At 46.9% G+C, this 23,669-nt stretch overlaps 1 protein-coding gene across 2 annotated transcripts in view; it reads right to left on the bottom strand.

Annotated features, from left to right (window-relative positions):
* The window catches only part of ZFP90 (ZFP90 zinc finger protein), a 116,602-nt gene that overhangs the window by 63,772 nt on the left and 29,161 nt on the right, over positions 1–23,669 (bottom strand). For both annotated transcript variants that reach the window (XM_058706133.1, XM_058706131.1), the window contains one exon: positions 12,644–12,969. In XM_058706133.1, coding sequence (XP_058562116.1) covers positions 12,644–12,655 — 12 coding nt within the window. In that variant the 5' untranslated portion in view covers positions 12,656–12,969. The remainder of the gene's footprint in view (positions 1–12,643; positions 12,970–23,669) is intronic.

Raw genomic sequence — 23,669 nt, 5'->3', positions numbered from 1 at the left:
GCAGTGAAAGAGGCTGTGGTGGGCCACAAGCAGCCACTTGAGGAGGTGAACACCATGCCAGAGAACTGTTTGGGAGTTCCTAGTGGGACAGGAGGAGAAGGATCTTTGAGGAACCCACGAAAGTGCCCAGCTGGGAAAGATCCAGAAGTTATACATGTGCCACGGAGAAAGCCAGAATGTCAGATCCAAGATTCAGTGAAAAGAAGCCCTTTGGGGCCTCGTGCTCCTCTCCCCACCTCACTCTCCCACCTTAGTCCATCCCCAAAGACATGGACAACATAGCAGCTAGCAAATGGAGATAAGCTGGAGCAGGAAAGAAATTAGAGGCACAGTGTAACCTGCTATCCCCACTTCAGGCTTCCCATGTTGCAGAAGGGAGAGGTCTGAATAGGGTATATATTTGGTTATGTAATGGTGGCTGGAAAAGATTTTGTGTCTACCTGAGTTTTTCTAATAGAGAGAGTTGACGGAGAGGGGGTTTTCAGAAGCCAAATCCAGCTCATTCCATAATTTGCCAGCATGAAAGTTGGAGACAGAAAGTGCAAGGCATGTCCAGGAGACAAGTCACTCCATGCAACTTGTGGGATATGGAATATGCTGGGGGCATTTGGGAGAGTAGTGATGAGGAGCTGGCAGGGACAGATCACATTGGTCTTATGGGTTTGGTCAAGTAATCTGAACCTTACCCTGAGGACAGAGGGAAGCCATGGCTGGTTGTAGGCAGAGAGGGCCATGATCTGATTCATGTGTGCTAAAGTTCATTCTGAGTGTGAAGAATGGACTGAGGGTCAGAAGAGAGGTCTGAAGAGGCCTGAACAAGGACAATGACGGTGGGGCTGGCAAATGGCAGTGGACTGGTGAGAAATTAAGGAAATGAAACTGGGAGGGCATGCTATATTGGTCCTAGGGTCCCCTGCTACCCCAATGAGTCACTGAAGCCTGTGGGACGAGCTCAGTAGCTACTGCATGCCAGGCCCCAGGCTGGGTATTTCCATTTGTTCTCTCACCCAATCCTCAAATGACCCTTGAGGTACAAATCATCATCCCTACATGGCCAGTGAGAAGCCCAGTGACTTGTTAGAGGCCATACATCTGGGTAGTGAAGCAGCCCAGACTGGAATCCAAATCTGTCCCAAGGCAGGGGCACTGGCCTACACAATCCTGAGTCTGTTGACAGATATACCTGCTGACAGTTGGGAGCAGCACCTCACATGAAGGACATCGGGTGTGTCGATACAGGCAGCCAGGTACATGCTCACTGGGGCACTGAGAGGAAAAGCCAAAGTCCCAGAGAGTCACTGAGGGTCCTGACCAACATGGCAGGCACCAGACATGGTGCACACTGAGAAGAACAATGAGGACAAAGGTTGTGGAGCAAAACTGAGAACTTGGCCAAGGTCCCTTCCTAAGCAGAGGAACTTGGGCTGAGAAGTTACAGGGAGAGAAGGGCTCAAATCCTACACAAGCTTATTGCCCTAACCAGGTGGAGCTATGCAGCTGGCAGCCTGCCCTGGCCTCACTGCCAGCCTGAAGGCCAAGGTCCTTTCTTTCCTGCCCCTTATGAGAGGAGAGGGTCACAGGTTACTGACTGTCCTGTCATCTACTCACAAAGGGTCAGAGCAGGGTCAGGTCGGGGCTGGGCCATAGGGGACTGCCCAAGTGTCAGGCACATTTCTAAGTGATTTACACTAAACTCATTTAACCATTTCAGTGGCCCTTGGTATAAGTTACTGTCATCATCCCCATTTTATAAACAGGTAAGTGGAGGAACAAAGAAGTTCAATAATTTCCCAAGGTTATACAATATCTGGTAACTGGCCAAGCTGGGGCTTGAACCAAGGTGACCTGGCTCAAGTATAATATCCGTGTGCTTAGAGCTACTCACTACTCCCACACCCCTCCTCAGCTCTCCCCTGCCTGCATCCCTTCCCCAGCTTTCTCACAAAATGGTCCCAAATCCTTTTGCTTGAAGACCTAGGTACAGACCAGGGCTGAGTGACCTTGACCCAGCCACGCCCTCTGACTCAGACATGACCCTGGCTATCCAGTCAACCCCTAGCATCTGCCTTGCCCTGCTCAAGTGCCTCAGGCAGAAGCCTATGGATGGACCTTCCCTGTCCATTTGGTCTGAGGGGAGTCAAGCCAGACCTTTGGGGTGGAGAATGGGCATCCCGCAGGCATGCTGACCCACAGTAGGTCAGCTGGGGACCTGGGATCTAAGCCTACTGGTGTCCTTCCCACCACAGCCTTGCCATGTGCACAGACCACAGACCACAGAGACACCGAGGCCTTTGTTCCGCCCAGCTTAAAATAAGTCAGGCCTTGCTCCATAGTGAGAACTGCCAGGCCACCCTCCTAAATGGACTCATGAGCCAGGGAGAGCTGTGGCTGCAACTTTGTGACCCACCGTGACCATGTTAACTCCTGCCTCTCCATGGAGGGCTGCAGAACAGCCCCCATTCCAGACAGGACCCCGCTTCCCATCCTGGCCTGGTCACTCTGGGCTCCCCTGCTTTCTGGGAGAGTGGTCACAGCAGAAAAGTGGGAAGGGGGAGCAGTTCTGTGGATCACAAAAGGCATGGGGACAGGAGTCCTGGGCACCTAGGGCAAGCCAGAATTGGGCCTCAACCTTTCCTGCTCTTGCTGCTAAGCTGCCTTTTATCATCTCCAAGGGGACTGTGCATTCCAGCCCACCAGGAAGCTGAGCCAGCCTTTAATCCCATTTTAAAGGTAAAGCAGGTGAGACCTGGAGGCGTAGGACCTACCCAAGGGCAAAGCCAGGATTCAAGCTCCAGGCTGTTCCTACAGCACCCTGCTTCATGAGCACCCCATAACCACACCCAGGAAAGGTCTTGTCTTGTTCTGACGCCTCAGGACACCCCAGACATGCCACCAAGTCAGTGAACATAAAGCCTGCCATCTCCCCGGCAGGTTTTTCTAAACCACAAAACTGTAATTTTCCCTTCCATTTATTTTTCTACTCATCCACATGAAGAAGACATAAAGAAAACATAATAAAAGAGTACCCAAATTAGAGATGCATCAAAATGGCAGAGAAGTTTAACTATAAATAGGAGAAAACTGGCCTCTCTTGGGATGGTCTAATTAGACAGAGGCCTGTACCCTCTCATTAAGCAGCCTCACTGTCCTACCTTGGACCCTCAGAGTCCAAGCCGCTTGGTGGGTTGTGAGGCAGTCAGTAGGGCTAGGGAGGCACTTCTTGGGTGACCTATACAGACAAGTTTTTGGGGAGGGAGCCTCAGCATCCATCTAATGTGGGTGGCATTCCCTCAGCTAGGGTGGGAGGTCAAGGGCAGGCAGGAGGTCAGGTTGTGGACAGGGGTCACCTTGGCTTGGGCAAGATGACTGGTGCCCTCCCAGTACATATTCTTCTCCCCCCGCAAGTACATATTCTTAAATAAGAACCATGGATGTTCAAGGAGAGTCAGAAAAAGCAAGTTTAGCACCATTGACAGCTGACCTTCCTTGGGTATTTACTGAATGCCAGGTCGAGCACTGCCAATAAACGATCTCATTTATTTCTCCCGACAACCCTGTGCAGTAGTATTATGATGTCCCTTATTTTACAGATGATGCACAGAGAGGTTAAGCAACTTTCCCAGGGCCACACAGCAGGCAAAAGGTGGAGACAGGGTTTGAACCCAGGAAGCCATCTCCAGTGCCTGTAGATCTAACCATGATACTACACTGCTCCCCTGAGAAGGCTGTGGAAGAGACTTATATCAGCCCTGAGGGGGTCTCTGGCAAGGGGCCATTGGGCTCTGGCCTCAGTTGCATCTGGTTTGACAGGCCCTGGATAAGGAAAGAGATAAATAATATGCTGGCAATGTCTGAGTACATCAGGAAGCCAGTAGGGAGAGTGGAAGGGAGGGGCTGCTGACATGGAGGATGATGTTCAGGATCTTCAGAGCTACCCAGCAGGAGTGACAAGTTGCATCCATCAGGTTGTAACATTCCCAGGGGAAATGTGAAGAGCAAGGATTAATCCCCGGAAACAAAATCTAATGTGGGGCAAGGCTGTGCCAGGTCTTTTTGTTGTTGTTAACAGGTTTGTTTTTGTTTATTTTTTGTTTATTTTTAATTTTTAAAAATTAAACTCAGTGCCCAACTTGGGGCTCGAACTCACGACCTCAAGATTAAGATTTGCATGCTGCTCTAATAACTGAGCCAGCCAGGCACCCCATGTGCCAGGTCTTAACAGGTACTCATTGAAGGGGTCAGTTAGAGAGGTCCACATACTAGAGGCTGGCCCAGGGTCACAAGCCCCAAGGTCAGCAGGCACTGGGGGCTATGAGTCTCCTGGGTTGAGGGAGGTAACCTGGGCTGCAGATCTTTAAGTTCATAGACCTCCAGGGTCTTTAAAGTCAAGGATCACCAGCCCCAGAGCTGAGAGCATCTAGGGCCATAGATACTGGCTCCCAGCCCATGCCTCCATCTACCTCCGCTGCTTTGGCCGGAGAACCATCCCAGAGGTTACAAACGAGTTCACAGAATCCAAGGCAACAAGGCTCTGCCAGGTGGGGATGGTTCTGCATGGCATCAAGATGTCTAGCATAAACAGGCTGGTGTGAGGTGCTCTCTTGTGAGGGGCCCAAAGGATGATGTGGTCTGACAGGATTTATCTTGAGGGACAGTGCCAAAACAAAGGAGGAAAGAGGCTATGCCACGCAGAGTCCTGCTGGGGGAGGGTGTTTAAGGGGACCAAGAAGGAGCCATCAGGCAGTAAAGACCCAAGCTAAGGCAAAATAGGATGGTCCCATGCCCCCAGGCTGCTATGGGCAGAGGGCAGAACCAGTCCCCGGACTCAGGGACTGGGTAATACAGAAAGGATGGCCATCTGGGAAGATGTCAGGAGCTCTCAACAAAGTCCTGAGATTTGTAAAAAAGGAAACACTCTACCTTTCTTTAGGCTTGGAGTGAAAATCACCTGTGGGGTACTGTGGGGGAATCTATCTGGTTTCCTTCCTCAGATCTGCAAATCAGATGTCTTTGTCCATCAGGAGCCTGGCCACAGTGCTCAGGGCAGGGAGGAGGATGCCCTGAAGCCCCAGACTGGCCCAGACCACTCGGACCCCAGGAGTGGCCTAGAAAGCAAGACAAGGGAGTAGGAGAGATAGCTTCAGCCTGGCCTGGACACTGGGGGCCCAGCCTTTCCAGGGAGCTAAGTCAGTGATAAGAAGGCTGGCTTCTTTCTCTTGAGTAATGTGCTGGTACTAATAAGGCCACTGCCATATAGATTTACAGAACCTCTGATTTCACAATCACAGAGAGCCTCACAGTGAGTATTAATTAAGGCTCAGAACCCCTGGAGTCTGGAACAGATTCTCATTAACCTCATTCTGTAGAGGCTATGACTCCGCTTCCTTTTTAGAACCCCATGGATGTGGCAATAGCTCTAGCCCAGGGAGCCGGGCCAACAGGGTTCCCTCCTCATGTTAGTGGGTGGTGTGGTGGGGGAGGTTCTAAGGTTCCTGATGACTCTAAGAAACTCATGTCAGAGCACACAGACCTCGGCTTCTATTAGAGTAGCTGACACAGAAAGGATTTTCCTTCTTTTGGCTTTTTATGTTTTTTTAAAGCACATTAATTGAGATATAAACTCCATCCATTTAAAGCATTCAATTTAATGGCTTCTAGTATATTCGCAGAGTTGTGCATCCATGACCACAATCAATCTGAGAACATTTCATCATCACATTTCATTACCACAAAAAGAAACCCTGCACTCCTTACCCATGACCTCTCATTTTCCTGGCATCCTCCTCAGCCTTAGGCAACCACTAATCTACTTTTTGTCTCTATAGATTTGCCTATTCTGGATTTCTTTTTAATGTTTATTTATTGGGCAACTGAGTGGCTCAGTTGGGTAAGTGTCTGACTTCAGCTCAAGTCATGATCTCGTGGTTCACAAGTTCAAGCCCTGCACTGGGCTCTCTGCTGCCAGTGCAGAGCCTGCTTGGGATCCTCTGTCCCCCTCTCTCTGCCCCTCCCTATGTTCTTTTGTGTCTGGCTTATTTTACTGAGCATACTGTTTTCAAAGTTCATTCTGGCTTGTATTTTTTTTAATTATGAAACATTTCAACAAAAAGTACAGAAAACAATATGCAACACACCCCTGTGATTTAAGTCCTAAATCTCAGATTTGTTAAATCTATTTGCTAGCCTTTTGCCATATTTGGTTTTTTGTAATGCCTTCCCTAGAGCTAATTCAGTTCTGAAGTTAGTATTCATCTTTCTTGTTCATGTTTTTATATTTCTAAGTTTATAATCATAACAATATATGGTACTATTTTGTCTTTAAAATATACTTAATGTACATAACTATAGTTAACGCCGCCATATGATATATTTGAAAGTTTCTAAGAGAGTTGATTGTAAAAATTCTCATCACAAAGAAAAACATTTTTTGGTATCTATATGAGAACTTACTGTGGTAATCATTTCACAATATATGTGAGTCCTGCTGTATACTTTAAACTTATACAGTACTGTTTGTCAATTATCTCAATAAAACTGAAAAGAATTAAAAAGTGTTTTTAAATGTAATTTGATATTTTTGAAGAATCTGCACATATAAATACAAGGTGTCCAACTACTAAACAAAAACTTCAATGGTGTCATATATTGTCTAGCTTGTCATCTGTTCTCCACTCCACATGGTATTTTTGAGATCGATCCATGTGGACATGTGCAGCTCTGGTTTGCTCATTTTTATTACTGCTATACAGTGTTCCTGTGACTGTATACCCCACATGCTGGGCTTATCCAGGGGGTTCCCACATTCGGATTCTTACCAGAGAAGCAAGCGTTACTCCTATCTGAGCTGGGCAGACACAGATAGTTCCCAAGCAGAGAACCAGCCACCCAGCAATAAAACTGTGTACCTAAGTGAGCCCAGAGCCCCAACACTCTGCCTCAGCTCAGCTCCATGTTCAGAGCTGTGAGGGGCATGGCCCGGCCAGCTTGTGCAAGATCAGCACCTCAGAGAGAGAGCAAACCCTTCCCGGGTCCTTATGATTTGTTCCTCACCTTGGTCTCTCTTTTATGAGTTGCAGAATCCCTTGTGAGGGTGACAAAGCTAGGAATTCCTCTCCTCATGAAAATGTACCCACAGAGAACCTTCAAGCTCGCCTGCAGGCCCCCAGGGTTGGGCTCTCACCACATCTTCCTGCCAGTTTCTCTATACGACTTAGGGAGCCGTGGGGCTTGAAGGCGTTAGAGAGGAGTAATTAGACATTGTGCACCTTGTGGAGGCATCAATAAATGCTTGCTGAATGAGCGAGCAAATGAGTGGATGGATGAGAAAACACTCAGAGCCCCTGGCACAGGGCCTAGTAGGTGCTCAGAAACAGTGGCTGTGATTAATGTATGCGTGTGTGTGTTTTAAATCAGGTTGAATGTAGTATTATTTATAGACCGTAAAATCCACCCTTTGTAGTGTACAGTTCTAGGAGTTTTGATAAATGCACGGTGGTATAATCACTACCACAACCAACACAGAAAATATTCCCATCACCGCAGAGGGTTCCCCGGTGCTCTTTTGTAGTCGAGCCTCTCTACCCCCACTCCCACCTCCACCCCTGGCAGTGCCTGATCTCTTTGCTGTCCCTGTAGGTTTGCTTTTTCCAAAATATAAGTGGAATAACATCATAGAGCCTTTTGAGTCTGGCTTCTTTCACTTAGCACAACACACTTGGGATTGATCCCTATTTTTACTCATATCATATCATACATTTGAAAGTTTGATTTCCTTTTTATTGCCAAGGAATATCCCACCATATGGATGTACCACAGTTTGTTTATCTACTTGCCGGTTGAAGGACATGTGGGTTATTTCCAGTTTGGGGCAATTAGGAGTAAGTTCACTATAAATGTTTGTATACAGATTTTTGTATAAGGGCAAGTTCATTTCTCTTGGGTAAATATGTAGGATTGGGATTTCTGGGTCATATGGTAAGAGAACGCTTAACTTTATAAGAAAATGCCAAAGTGTTTTCCAAAGTGGCTGCACCTTTTTGCATTTCCTCCAGCCATGTTTAAGAGCTCCAGTTGCTTTGCATCTTGACCAGGACTTGATATCATTTTTTTTTTCTTTTGACCAATCTAATAGTTGTGTGGTGGTATCTCCTTGTGGCCTTAATGTGAGCTTCCCTTAGGTTAAATTGATGTGTGTTATTGCTAGTTAATCCTGTAGTGTGTGGTCTGTGGCTGGCCAGGTCTTCAGGCCCAGGCCCAGACACTGCTTCCCTGGAGTGCTGGGAGAACCCAAGACACCATGAGGCCTTTTCAGGGGCAGATGGCATGTTCAGGGCTCTGCCAGGAGCCCTATTTTGCTCAAAATAAGTGGGTGCCTGCAGTCCCAGCATGCTGAGTTCCTCACCTGTGTGGGCTGGTTGGCTGGGTAATGACTTTGGCCAGGCTGTGACCACTGGTGCTGAGAATACCTCCAGCTACCTACAGTGGCCTTGCTCAGGCAGAGATGCACTTGTGGTACGAGAAGTAGGAGTAAAGGATGGGGCGGAGCTGCCCATGCCAAAGGCCCTATGGTTGCCTTCAGTGAGTGCCATTCTAAAACTGCCAGAAAGAGGTGCTGTCCCATTTAAAAAGTAGAGCTTATGGGGGTGTGCGTGTCTGCTTCTGCACCCAAAATGGACTTTCTAGTGACTCATGATCAGATTTGTCACTCTGCTCTACTGCCTGGCCCCTGCTACCAAATCTCCAGGGAGACTGCATGTGGTAGGACCTCGGCCTTTGCCTCACCATCCAGAGAGACACAGACCCAGGTGTCTGCCTTTCCTCTATTTTGCTATATATTCCACTGACCATGGCCACAACTAGTACTCCCAGTGAAGCGTGTGCCTGTCCCTATCGGCCTGGCCCTCCGACCAGGGCTCCCACTGTTCATCTATCCCTGTTCCTCACCCCTGATGGTACAGATTTCAGAGAGATGACTACCCCCTCAGGCCTTCTTTCTTGGGAGCTCTCTACTCCAGGCCCCTGCTTGGCTGTAGATAAGCTGGCTGTGTCTTGCTCTCCTCCTGCCTTCCTTCCCTGGATGCCTCCTCCATCAGCTCCCTACCCTATCTGGGACTGGTACAGATGGGAACAGATAAAGGCAGGAAGTCTGCGAGGCCTGGTGCAGCAGGTTAGGAAGAGGACTGAGCTGGGCCCGGGGGCAGGGAAGGTTTGGAAGAAGGAGGAAAGGATGGGCAAAGAGCCAGGAGTAAGAGCATTGCTGGGAATATAAGGGCATGAGGGGAGAGGGAAAGGGTAGTGTCTGTCCACATCTGAAGGATCTGAGGTTTAACTCTGGAAGTGCTCAGTGACCATCAAGAAGCCAGGGTCGGAAGCTCATCCAGCCTGTTCCTTTCCCCCACCATGCCCCAATCCAGATACGCTAGAGCCCTGGGTCATCCTCCCCCCGCCCATGCTTGTGGGTGCAAGGCCTGGGAGCTGAGGGACCTCTGTGTGGCCACCTGCTCCTCCCTTTCCATCACTCATGCAGCAAGCAGCCAGGGGCATCTCCTCTCTCTTTAAAAGGCAGGGCATGGAGGATAAAGAGAAAAGCCCAGAAGAAGGAGGTGGAGGTGACTCATGCCACTTGAACTATACACCCCACATCTGCAGCTCCCAGGTGGCACTAGGAGGCCTGGGGGAGTGTTTGTGGCACAAATATAGCACAAAGATCATGGCCTCTCTTCTCAGACCATGGCCCACCCAGTCCTTCCGCATTCCTCCCCACTCACCTGAGACAGCTGCCCCAGGTAGGCCTCCTGGCAGAGCCATGGAGATTTACAGGTTGCCCCTCTGCTCCAAAGTTTCTGAGTCACTGGCAGGAATCCATGCCCTGGGTCCAGGGATGCCCAGCCTGTACCATCTGGCCTGGGGCCAAACACCTCATCACCAGGCCTCCTTCTCAGGGTTTCTCAGGCTGGCATCACCATTCGGTCCCTGGCTCTGACTTTTACCATCAAATCCAGGCGAGTACCCTGGACCGAGAATAACAACAACCGGGCTACCTCCTCTGTGTGCCAGGCACCACCCAGCTCATCATAAGCCTTATCTTATAGCACTGGGCCTCTGCCGTCCCCTCCCCACCCTTGGGTTCCTCACCTCCATTGTCTGTACCTGGACCACTTTCCCCCCTCCTGCTGCTATTATTGCTGCAATATAGCCTGGCGGACAGGAAGGTCACATTCACCAACTAGGCATGACCAGGCAGGCTCCCTTCTCTAAAAGGTTCAACAGACAAGGGCAGGAGGGCCCTGTTGGCGGTGCCACAGGGCAGGGAACAGGGCCAAGGCTGTTCCGAGTCCATGACCACTGGGTGCCTCCTGTACTGCAGCAGCCCAGAACACCAAGCACTGAGGTCCCCCAGACCCCCTCAGAGCCCAAGTGGACAAGCTTGGCCATTTCTGCTACTCGGCCTCAGCTGCTCTTCCACCTTCTCAGGGCTTCTATTTCCTCTCACAGCAAAGGGTTGAGGGGAAGCCACTCGGTGCTCTCCCAGCTCTGAAACACTAAGACTGAAATTCCAGGTGATTCAAAAGGTTTGTGAGCACCCCCCAGGCCAGAAGCAGATGACCACACAATCATGTTCCTCATGACCAAATCAAAACCCTGAACCTAGGCTGAGAGCTAATGCCCGGGCCCCAGATTTAGAAATATAGCAATTCACTCACTTTCAACACTTGGCATCAACTCCCAACAAGTTGCAGCCTGAGCAGAAGCAGGAGTGAACATCTATGATCTGTCTTTTCAAACCTGGTACCTCGACCCTCTTGGGGCCCAGATTGAAGATGAGGGAATGCAGACATAGATGTCAACTTGCAGACCATGAGATCAGAGTCCAGATCAGCTCAGACAGGTGGAGTGATTCTCTCTTGTGGTCGCCCAGGGGAGGGGGCACAGGGGATTGGAACCCAGGATGCTAGGCTTTTCCTACATGTCAACAGTGCTCTTTCCTCCACATCATGCAAGTCCAGTGGCCTGTGCCCACAGCCCCTCCATCCTTCCCCCTCTGCCCCTGCACACTATTTTGGGGATGAACTCTGGTTATGGTGAATGCCATTCTGCGGTCCCCTGTGGATGGAGCTTTCACGAAGCCATTAAAAACCACAGAAAAGCAGGGCACCTGGTGTCTCAGTCAGCTGAGCATCTGACTCTTGATTTTGACTCAGGGCATGATCCCACAGTTGTGGGATTGAGCTCCACATCATGCTCTGGGTTGACAGCATGGGGCCTGCTTAGGATTCTCTCTCTCTTTCTCTCCCTCTGCCTTTCTCCCACTTGCATGCTCGCTCTCTCTCTCTCTCTCTCTCTCTCAAAATAAATAAATAAACATTAAAAAAAAAAAACAACAGAAATGTGTCTGGACAGTGCTGTACTCACTGTGCTTAACCAGACAAAGATCACATGACATTAACACTCAGCGATCACGGCTGTGACCCAACTCCTTAACAGGCATCAGGCTGAGACCTTTGACCTTCCTACCAGGATCTGGCTTGTCTTGCCCTCCCCTCCTACCCCCAAGGATGGGGTTTTCATGAGAAACTGAGGTCTTTCCTTCCTAGAGGTTTAAAGCTTTGGTTCCAGGGAATCCTTCACTAATTTAGGAATCTAGGACAAGAAGGGACTGCAGTGCCCTTGTTTCCCAGGTGACTAACTGAGCCTCCAGGAGTCAGTCTATGCTGAAAGCTGTCAGCCATGAGTCAGTGACATCCTGCTGGACCAGGAGGACACCTGAAGTCCCCATCTTCACCTCACTGAAGGATGGCTGCTCAGGCAGGAGGTGATAGAAACATGTGTGGAGAGATGTATGTCTTGGCTCACTCCTGAGCCCCAAAGCCATCACGCTATCCTTCCAAACATCCCTCTGCTTATTTATTATTCATGCAGTCCGTGGTTGGTGGGAACTGGGAGACAGCAATGTCACTAAAGTCATGAGAGAAGAGAGCTAACAGCTGTGAGGTGGTGTTGACTCTTCTCTTTCTCAACCACACATTGGTCCCAAGTTCCTTGTCCTCCCACCGCCACTGCCTACTCAGATCTTCCCTTACCTCTTCCTAATGACCTCCCTACCTGAGGTCTGCCACACTCAAATCCATCCTCCACACTGGCTGCCAGGGTCCCTTTCTAAAACGTAAGCCTGATATAATCACCAGGTTATGCCCCTTCCATAAAATCCATCCAAAAGTCTGGCAGAGACTGGAAGATTTCACAACGTGACCCCAACTTGCCTCAGTCATCTCTACTTCCAAAGAGGCACTAATGAATGTGAATGAATGAACAGCACACTCAAAACTCTGGCAGGGCTCACACCCTACAGACATAAGCATCCAAAAAAGCCAGGCCCCAGCAGTGGCCAGAAGGACACAGACTTGGTCTTGCTCTCTACTCTTTGATACTGCTCCGCAGCTCATATCTGTGGGGAATGTACCTAGATTAGCAACCTTCACCTGGGAGGTCTGCAGAGCTCTGGAACCCTCAGTTTTATGGCTCTTCCTAGAACAGTGTGGCTGGGATGCCACCTCCCTAGAACAGGGCTCTGACCCAGAGACCACGGCCACTCCCACAAGTGGTTGGGGCCCCAATCCAACATAAGCTAAAATCATTTATTTACACAAAAATTCATTTCTGTAGAATTTGGGCTTTAATCTGTGGGCTTGTGGCCTCTTTGGGTCCAGAGGGATTTTCTCAAGTTCTGAGCCAGAGGTGTCCTTAGTTCATTATCCTCAGGTGCCACTCAATTCCCCCAGCTCCTGGGGCAGTATCAATGACAAATAAGCCTCTCAAAATGATGCCAAGTCTTATCATCTTCAGGAAGGATTTTCAGGATGCCCTTCTTACCTTTCCTGGTCCCAAGGAGTGCATGTCTCAGGGCTTCAGTTGTAGTCACTAGCTGGGCAAATCCAAAGGAGACTCAGTTCTGAAGGTTCATCCTGCAGTCTGTAGGCAGTCAGAAAAAGATATGTATAGGAATATAAAACACAGTTTGGTAATTTCTTTAAAAGTTAAACATGGGGGGGCGCCTGGGTGGCGCAGTCGGTTAAGCGTCCGACTTCAGCCAGGTCACGATCTCGCGGTCCGTGAGTTCGAGCCCCGCGTCAGGCTCTGGGCTGATGGCTCGGAGCCTGGAGCCTGTTTCCGATTCTGTGTCTCCCTCTCTCTCTGCCCCTCCCCCGTTCATGCTCTGTCTCTCTCTGTCCCAAAAATAAATTAAAAAAAAAAAAATGTTGAAAAAAAAGAAAAAAAAAGTTAAACATGGGGCACCTGGGTGGCTCAGTTGGTTGAGCACTGACTTCAGCTCAGATCATGATCTCACAGTTCTGTGGGTTCGAGCCCCACAATGGGCTCTGTGCAGACAGCTCGGAGCCTGGACCCTGCTTCAGATGCTTTGTCTCCCTCTCTCTGCTCCTCCCCTGCTCACGCTCTGTCTCTGTCTCTCAAAAATAAATAAACATTTTTTAAAAATTTAAGTAAAATAAAAGTTAAACATATATCTGTCATGGGAATACAAGCTGGTGCAGCCACTCTGGAAAACAGTATGGAGGTTCCTCAAAAAACTAAAAATAGAACTACCCTATGACCCACCAATTGCACTACTAGGTATTTATCCAAGGGATGCAGGTGTGCTGTTTCAAAGGGACACATGCACCCCAATGTTTATAGCAGCACTATCAACAATAGCCAAAGTATGGAAAGAGCCCAAATGTCCATCCATGGATGAATGGATAAAGAAAATGTGGTACATATATACAATGGAGTATTACTCGGCAATCAAAAAGAATGAAATCTTGCTATTTGCAACTACATAGATGGAACTGGAGGGTATCATGCTAAGTGAAATTAATCAGTCAGAGAAAGACAAATATCATATTACTTCACTTATATGAGGACTTTAAGAGACAAAACAGATGAACATAAGGGAAGGGAAACAAAAATAATATAAAAACAGGGCGGGGGACAAAACATAAGAGACTCTTAAATATGGAGAACAAACAGAGGGTTACTGGAGGGGTTGGGAGGGGGGATGGGCTAAATGGGTAAGGGGCAGTGAGGAATCTACTCCTGAAATCATTGTTGCACTATATTCTAACTAATTTGGATGTAAATTTAAAAAATTAAATTAAATTAAATTAAATTAAATAAATAAATGCATGCATGTGCACGCACACACACACAAGATGGAGGTTTTCAAAGGTAGAAGTACTCAGGTAGAAAAATAAAAGAAAAATATGAAAAAAAACCCATACATCTGTCATATGACATGACCATTTCATTCCTAGAGATTTACTCAAGAGAAATAAAAGCACATATTCACACAAACACTTGTACACAAATATCCATAGCAACTTAATTTGTAGTAGCCTGAAAGTGGAAACAACCCAAATATCCATTGATAGGTAAAGAGATAGCCAAATTGTTGTATCATTCATGCAATAGAATACTACTTAGCAATGAAAAGAAATTAACTGTTAATATATACAATATGGATGAATCTCAAAACAATTATGCTGACTGATAAGAAGAACAAATAAAAATATTACATACTAGATGAGTTCATTTATGTAAATTTCAGACAATGCAAACTAATCTACAGTGACAGGGCAACAGATGGGTGGTTGACTACAGATAGTGGGGATGGGAGGGAGAGATGACAAAGGGACATGAGGAAACTTTTGGGAGTGATGGATATACTCATTATGTTGATTGTGGTTATGGTATTACAGGTGGTCGCATGTGTTAAAACTCACTATATTGTGTACTTGAAGTATGTTCAGTTCATATATATTAATATATAACTTAATAAAGTTTATATACATTAATTATAACAATAAAGCTATTTAAAAAGAAGAAGAAGAAAGGGCAGAGTCTCCCTGTATCCCCATTGTGGTCTTCTGTTGCCCTCAGGATATAAGAAGCACCCAGCTCAGTCTGCAAGTCCTTTCTAGCAGCCTGGTCACCCTTTCCAGCCTCATCTCTTGTATCTCTCTTGTGTGGCAATGAATCAGTTGTGGCTCCCTGAATGTACCATGCTATTCTTTTTTTTTTTTTTTTTTTTTAATTTTTTTTTTTTCAACGTTTTTTATTTATTTTTGGGACAGAGAGAGAGACAGAGCATGAATGGGGGAGGGGCAGAGAGAGAGGGAGACACAGAATCGGAAACAGGCTCCAGGCTCCGAGCCATCAGCCCAGAGCCTGACGCGGGGCTCGAACTCACGGACCGCGAGATCGTGACCTGGCTGAAGTCGGACGCTTAACCGACTGCGCCACCCAGGCGCCCCTGTACCATGCTATTCTACACTTGTGCGCGCTGTGCCCACTGCCAGCAGGGCTGTCTCCTGCCTCAACCACCCAGAAAATTCCTACTCCATTGTCAAGGCCCTGCTCAGTAGTGCCCTCTCCACAGAAGGCTTCCCAGCCCTAGCAGGTCACTGTGAACAGCAACTTCCTCTGTACTCCACAGTCCAGGTACACAATTTGCTGTTAGCATCCGTTCATCCCAGCAGACTATGGGCTCCTTGAGGCTAGCGACAGCATCACATACATCCCTGTCTTGTCTGTGCCAGGCCCATGAGCATCCGTGAGGCTTTATTCAGTGAATTTAATATGCCCAAGAAAGTGGGGTGGGTCAGCATGGGGTGGGGCATGAGAGATTCAGAAGAACAGGAGCTAATAGGTGGGAAGAGACAGGAAGGGCAGAAGGCACAGCCTCCAAGGAGAGGCAGACTGCTTCCCTATAAAGAGAAGAGATTATACTATTAGGACTCAGCCAGAGCCTCAGGTGGGTGGGGTTGGGTAAGGTGGGCCCCCTTACTCCCCACACAAGGAGCTGAGGACTCTGCTCCAAGGCTCATCAGGAAATTCCAACAACTGTTTGTTTGCCTGCATTCCCCAGGCCTGGTGAAAAATGGCACCAGAGACTCCATCTGCACTAACAGCTCCGAGGGGTGGAATGGGCGGCAGGCCCCTCAGTGACTCCTGGACACAGTAAGAGAGAGAAACACTGCAAAAGGAACCCCATGAGCCCTGATGACTTGAGTAACTGCCCAGCAGTCCTGGCCACCTCTTCCTCCATGGGTTCGGGGGTCCTACGCAGCCTTCTGACTGGATGACTGTGTGGGGGCAACCCTTTCTCCATTTAGCCCTGCAGCCTTGGCATTCCCATTCAGCTGTAACCTATTAGGAGCTGGACTACACAGGTGGAAGAGAGCTCCCACTCTTCCTGATCAATCAGGGAACAGTGCCAGGGACTAGTACAGTCGGCCCAGAGGAAATCAGTCTTCGGGATCAAATCTGGGAGAATAAATACCCAGCAATGATGGGTATTCCCACAAGCATCTAGATTGGTAACTAGAGACACATGTGTGTGCCAGGGGCTGAAAGTCCCTGCACCACTGGAGCATACTCAGGAGGAGGGACAGCCAAGAGCCAGAGGCACTGCCCCGGGGTAACAAGTCTGGGCCCAAGTCAGAAATGCATCATTTGTCCAATGATCATCAAACTATTTTCTGATGCCACAGGCAGATAATCGTAAGTGAAATTCTTCTTTCAAAATACAAGGGATACCACCGGGGCCGATCCCATTATTTACTCTTGAGCAGAACCAGCCATGACCTTGTTGCTCTTGGGTCCCATCCAAGCTGGTTAAGTAAGGCTTCCCACCAAAGGGCTCATTAAAGGTCAGCCTCTCTTAGAAGGTATCTTGTGGCACCTCTCTTGGAGATGGGCCTTCTAATGTCACATTGTTTGAAAATTTGTCAAGCTGGCATCCCAAAGTGAGATCCTACAAACTCATTCTTAAGCCTACACACTCTAGCTTAGAAAAGTTGCTAAGACACTTGGCACCTCGGCATCTTCGATGACAAAGCGTCTGTAATTCACTTCTTTTCTTTCAATCCACAAATGTTCTTAGGTTCCTGCCGCATGTGGAGCACTGTGCTAGGTATCTCAAAGAAGAGAGATGAATACCTTACCAGATAGAGGCTTGCAGCCAGCACTCAGACACTCACTGACCCTCACAGCCTGAGAGCCAGGTCCAGTGAGAGTGCTTAGGGATGTTGAAAGTGAGGGCAAGGGCAAAGGGCTCACAGCACAGTGGCCACACAACACAATTCAGAGTGCTCTATGAACTGATCAAAGATGTTCCAGAGCAGGTGTAGCGGGAGCAAAGTGGGAACGGCATCTGGATTATGTCATTATCATTCATATCTCACTCTCCAGCAGAATTAGATGAGCTGGTCTTTCTACAGGGAGTGTCAAGGGTCAGGGAAGGCTTTGTGGGGAGGGGCTGTTTCAACAGTCTCCGAGTAATAAAAAGAGGTTTGCCAGACGGATAAAGGGTGAAAGGGAAGCCCAGGCCAAGAAAACAAGATGAGCAAATCTGAGAGAAATGTCTTAAGATATGAGATAAGATGTGCCTTAAAAGAAGTACAAACTTTGCTATTCAAAGAATTCCAGAGAAATTCCCCAAATTAAAAAAAAAAAAAAAAAGATGCAGTAATATTGGCCTCTTGATACAGGAATGTGCGCCTGAGTCTGGCACTGGCCTAATTCTCCTCCCTCTGTGTCTGCAGAGAATTTCTTGGAGATAGCTAATGCTAAAAGCCCTTGTTAATGTTTTCTTCCAAAGACACACCGATTCCCCACTGGATAATTAGGATGTAGCTGAACCTTTGGAGAACAGTTGTTTTCTCTAAAGGGTATAAACTGCGGCAGTCCAGGGACTGACTAGGGCTCCTTAATTGATGTATTTTATCTGCATTTGAATCTCATATTCTATTTTGTAAGGGCATGCACCTTCTTTTTTTTTTTTTTAAGCTGTTTGAGCTTATTTAAAGAGCTGTCTATTTTATACATTCATATGAGTAAAACGGCATAAAGTGCCGCATTTGATAAGAAAGTGGTTGCATTATACAATGTAGTCTATAATGATTTTGGATCATAGAACTGCTCTTTCTTCCAGACCTGGGCTGCTCTATAGCCAGTGCAATGATTTCCAAACTGCTGCCTACCCCACCCGATGGAAATCTAGAAAGGTCTCTCTAGGCAGGGACCGTGCAATACACATTGTCAGAGTGGACGTGTCCAGACCTCACCTCCCAGGGAACTGATATAAGGGCCATAGGGACAGGAATGACTGAGGTTAAGCTCAGGAAAGGACAGGGGGTTCCCTAACCAACACCAAATGGTCTGAAGGGACAGGATACTGCAGTGTCATCTGAGTTTTGGTAGCTCTTATTTTTTCTAATTTTTATTATTATTATTTTTTTTAGAGAGAGAGAGTGCATGCGAGTGAGGGAGAGGGGCTGAGGGACAGGGAGAGGGAGAGGGAGAGGGAGAGAGACAGAGAGAGAGACAGAGAGAGAGACAGAGAGAGAGAGAGAGAGTGTCTTAAGCAGGCTCCACACTCAGCACAGAGCCTGACATAGGGCTCGACGTGGGGTTTGATCCCATGACCCTGGGATCATAACTTGAGCCAAAATGAAGAGTCATATGCTCAACCAACTGAGCCACCCAGGTGCCCCTTTTGGGAGCTCTTATTAAGAAGAAAATGTGGGGCGCCTGGGTGGCGCAGTCGGTTAAGCGTCCGACTTCAGCCAGGTCACGATCTCGCGGTCCGTGAGTTCGAGCCCCGCGTCGGGCTCTGGGCTGATGGCTCGGAGCCTGGAGCCTGTTTCCGATTCTGTGTCTCCCTCTCTCTCTGCCCCTCCCCCGTTCATGCTCTGTCTCTCTCTGTCCCAAAAAAAAAAAAAAAAAAAAAAAATGTTGAAAAAAAAAAATTTTTTTAAATAAAAAAAAAAAAGAAGAAAATGTTATTGGGGCTTCTGGGTGGCTCAGTCAGTTAAGCGTATGACTTCAGCTTGGGTCATGATCTCACTGTTCGTGGGTTCAAGCCCCACATCAGGCTCTGTGCAGGCAGCTCGGAGCCTGACGACTGCTTCAGACTCTGTGTCTCCCTCTCTCTCTGCCACTCCCCTGCTCAAGCTCTGTCTCTCTCTCTGTCTCTCAAAAATAAATAAACATTAAAAAGAATTACAAAAAAAAAAAAAAAGAAGAAGAAGAAAACGTTATCCACAGAAAACAGGTCTGTGACCTTGGAAACAGAAAACCCTCTGGTGTCAGGGAGAACTGTTGTGAGCTGGGCTGGCAGGGGTGGCCAGGTGGGGGGCTGTAATGGAGTGGGAAGAAAGGTCAGAATTGACTCTAGGAAGAGCCTGCTTAGCCCCCAGGGGAGTCTCTTGTTGCAGCTTCCCATGATGGGGATGGACACTCCTGGCCTCCTGGCCCCAGGAAGCCGGTTCCTCTGGGAAGGGACACTCACCAGAAGCCTTCTAGACCCAGGGGGAGTGATTTTCCCAGAAGTTCAGCTCGTAAGCCAAGGCACCCCAAACCATCTGCAGTCCAATACCCTAATAGGCCTAATGGCACTTCCGGAGATACTACTGAGGCCATGGTCCAGACTTCCTGAGAGGCTCTTCATGCTCCCCAGCACTAGAGCTGCTGGTCAGGCGCCTCTCCTGAGAAGTGAAGTGACTTATGTAAGGTCAAATAGCATGAGAAGATCTGCCAACTTCTGTTTTAGGAAATATAGTTGCTGAAAATAACAAAAACTGCTGGCTGAAACATGAAAAATGCCTTCTTGAGAACAATGAAGAACTGGGGAAAGAAAAAAGAATATGGTCAAAATGGAAGGAGAGGCAAAAACCTAGAGAAGTGAGGAAAACTGAAGTCCTTCTGGCTCTCTGCTAATATAGGCATATCTGAATATCAATTTTAATGGCCTTGAGGGGCAATGTGGATAAATGTCAAAACTCAGGACCTGACCCAAGTAAGGAGTCTACCAAAAGACACTCCCAGATTAAATTGGTACCCAGGGGATGAAAAAGAAGGGGAAGGGGCTGTTCCTGAGAAGTTACACCATCAGCTGACTTTCACACAGAGTAGCAGCCCCAATTCACATCATTGGGATGGTTCAAAAAACCCAAAGTCATGAATTTAGCTCAAAGTACTCCTGCACTGCTAATACTGTGGGGCACCTGGCAGAAGGATGTGTAAATCCTACCTGGGGGAAGGCATCTTCATCCTAAGCCTCAACAAATACCCACTAATAAATTTTCCAATATACTGAGTGGTACACAAGCTAGAAATAACCAAGCACACGAGGAAACAATGAACAAGAACCAGAAGAGACAGCACATAGCCCACATGAACCTACACCTTCAAATGACAGGATTGCCAAGCACAGATTATAAACCAACCATATTTAATATGTTTAATGAAATAGAGGACAAGTTTGGAAATATCTGCAAAAAATAGGAAATTATAAAGAATGACCTAACAGATCTGAGAAAGAAGCAAACAGAACTTCCAGAAACGAAAATACTATAACTGTAATTTTAAAATGCAGTGGAAGATTAGATTTAGCTAAAGGGGCCATTTGCAAACTGGCAGATGGATGAGAAAGAAAGCAAGAGGAATGAGCAGAGAGAGACCAAAAGACAGAAAATATGGAATCCACATACTGCAAAATTCATCCCTTTAAAATGTACAATTTAGAGGCACCTGGGTGGCTCAGTTGGTTAAGTGTCTGACTTTGGCTCAGGTCATGATCTCACGGTTCATGGGTTGGAGCCCCGTATCTCTATGCTGACAGCTCAGAGCCTGGAGCCTGCTTCGGATTCTTGTGTCTCCCTCTCTCTCTGCCCCTTCCGCGCTTGCACTCTATCTCTCTCTCAAAAATAAACATTTTTAAAAAATTAAATAAATAAAATATATAATTTAGTAGTCTTTAGTGTATTAACAGAGTTATGCAACCACCAGCACTACCTAATTTTAGAATATTTTCATTACCTGAAAAAGAAACTCCATACCATTAATAATCACTCCCCATTCTCTCCTACCCCCAGACCCTGCAGGTCTATTGTCTCTGTGGACTTGCCTATTCTGGATATTTCATATAAATGGAGTCATACAATAAGTGGCCTTTTGTGTCTGGTTTCTTTCACTTGGCATAAAGTTTTCAGAGTTGATCCCTGTTGTAGCTGTAGCCATACTTCATTCCTTCAATGGCTGGGTAATGTTGCATTGTGTGGATATGCCATTTTTATTTGTCCATTCATCTGTTGATGGACATTTGGGTTGTTTCTACTTTTTGGCTATTAAGAAGCATGTTGCTATAAACATTTGCATTTAAAAAAAAATACAGAGGAAGGGCTCAGAGACATGGAAAAGAATGGCCTAAGATTCTCCTCTAGAAGGAGAGAGAGACTGGAGAGGCGATTCTTTTTTTTTTTTTAATTTTTTAAAAATGTTTACTTATTTTTGAGAGAGAGAGAGAGACAGAGTGTGAGCAGGGAAGGGGCAGAGGGAGAGGGAGACACAGAATCCAAAGCAGGATCCAGGCTATGAGCCATCAGCACAGAGCCGGATGCAGGGCTCAAACTCACAGGTCAGGAGATCATGACCTGAGTGGAAGTCAGAAGCTTAACCAACTGAGCCACCCAGGCGCCCCTAAAGAGAGGCAATTCTTGAAGAGATACTGGCTTAGAATTTTTCAGAACTGATAAGAGATGCCATTCAGAGATAAGAATACCAAGAAAATTCAAGCAGGATTTTAAAAAGGAAGAGGAAAATAAAGAAACACATATAGTAAATTGCAGAACACAAACATAAGAGACAGAGACAGTGACAGAGAGAAAGAGAGAGAATAGCAAAGAAAAAGTAGCGTACCATATATCAACAGCTCATTTGTCAATGGCAACAGTAGAACCTGGGGGTGGAAGGGACCAGACAACCCAGAATTCTTCAACCAGGGAAAACATCTTCCATGAATGACCACAAAGCAAACACATTTTCAGACAAACAAAAACTGAGAGCATGTGTAACCGGAGAACTCTCATTAAAGGATATTGTAAAGAATGTATGTTGGGCAGAAAGAAAATGATCCCAGATGGAAGATCTGAGATATAAGAAGACGTGAAGAGCCAAAAAAGTAGTAAGTATGTGTGTAAAACTAAACAAATGTTGGCTTATACTATAATGATAATTACAAGGTCTTGTGAGGTTATAGCAAAACAAGACAGAATTAAAGCACAAAACATATAATGAAGGGGAAAACAGAGTTAAGATGCTTTAAAGTTCTGCACTACCAAAGAGGAAGGTAAAGTAACTAGCTAACTTTAGGCCTTGGTAAGTATACATGTGGTAATTTCAAGGTAACCACTAAAAGGAAAAAGAAAAAGAAAAAGAAACACAATGTGTAACTTCTAATTAGTAGAGGAGAAAAAAAGACAGTAATAATACTAAAAAAAAAAAAAAAATCAGTCCATAAGAGAAACAAAAAAGAAGACTAAAAAGCACAAAATAGGATAAAGGATTCAACATCACATTGTGTGTGTGTGTGTGTGTGTGTGTGTGTGTGTGTGTGTGTGTGTGTGTAATGGAGCCGGGTTTTGTTCCCTGCTCCACATGGCTGCGGAAAGTCACCCTCCCTCCCCAGGGGACCCCCAGTGCCTCCTGACACAGCCCCCACACTACTTGTCCACTTTAGACATCTGAACGCTACCAGGCTTCACAGCCTGCCCCTTCCGGTGCCCTCTCCCACAACCCCCAGCAGTGCTGGGCTTCCTGAGGCAAGAGACTCAGACACCACATTAACAACTGTCTGGTGCAGCAATACCTCCATTCACTCCTCAAAGCTACTCCACAAGTTGGTGTTAACATCATCCCAGTTTCATTGATGAGGAAACTGAGGCTTTGAGAAATGAACTAACTTGCCCAAGGTTGCCCAACTATAAAAGCAGCAAACCTGGCTTTGTTTGTCTGACTCAGAGGTCCCATGCCCTTAAGCATTAAGCTAGCTAGCTTTCAAGGTTGTTGTTGTTGTTGTTGTTGTTGTTTCAGTTGTGGTAAAATACACATAACATAAAATTTACCATCTTAGCCATTTAAAAAAAATGTTTTAATATTGATTTTAAGAGAGAGAGACAGAGCACAAGTAGGAGAGGGGCAGAGAGACAGAGGGAGACAGAATCTGAAGAAGGTTCCAGGCTCCGAGCTGTCAGCAGAGTCAGACGTGGGAGCCTGAACTCACTGACCTGAGCCAAAGTTGGACGCTTAATCGACTAAGCCACCCAGGCACCCCCATCTTAGCCATTTTTAAGTGTCCAGTTCCATGGCATTAAAGTACATTCACACTGTTACATAACCATCACCACCATTCATCTCCAAACTTCTTTACATCTTACAAAGTTGAAACTCTGTGCCCATCTAACAACTTCCCCCTTCCCAAGCACAGCTTGGGAGACCAGGGCACATTCTCCTGGATCTTGGCATGTACAGCATTCATGCCTATGCTGTGTAACCCTCCCAGCCACATGCTCTCCTTGTGTGTGAAGCAACAGGGAAGTTTCTGTGGGCACGGGCACTCCTGGGTGGTCTAAAGGCTGGTTCTGAATTTAGGAGTTGTCTTATGTGGACCTTCTTACCCCTCTCACCTTCAGAGGTGAACACTGGCTTCTATTAACCCCAAGTCTCCAGCCTGGACAGTGGTATGCACCTCTGTACCATCACACAGAGTTTTAGAATTCCTTTCCAGAATTCATAACAAAACTATACACTGCAAACCTCCCACCATTCTGCCA

Source organism: Neofelis nebulosa, chromosome 17 (genome assembly GCF_028018385.1).
Source record: "Neofelis nebulosa isolate mNeoNeb1 chromosome 17, mNeoNeb1.pri, whole genome shotgun sequence".
NCBI lineage: Eukaryota > Metazoa > Chordata > Mammalia > Carnivora > Felidae > Neofelis > Neofelis nebulosa.
Note: the sequence above shows the minus strand (reverse complement) of the source record. Positions and strands in the feature narration are given on the sequence as shown.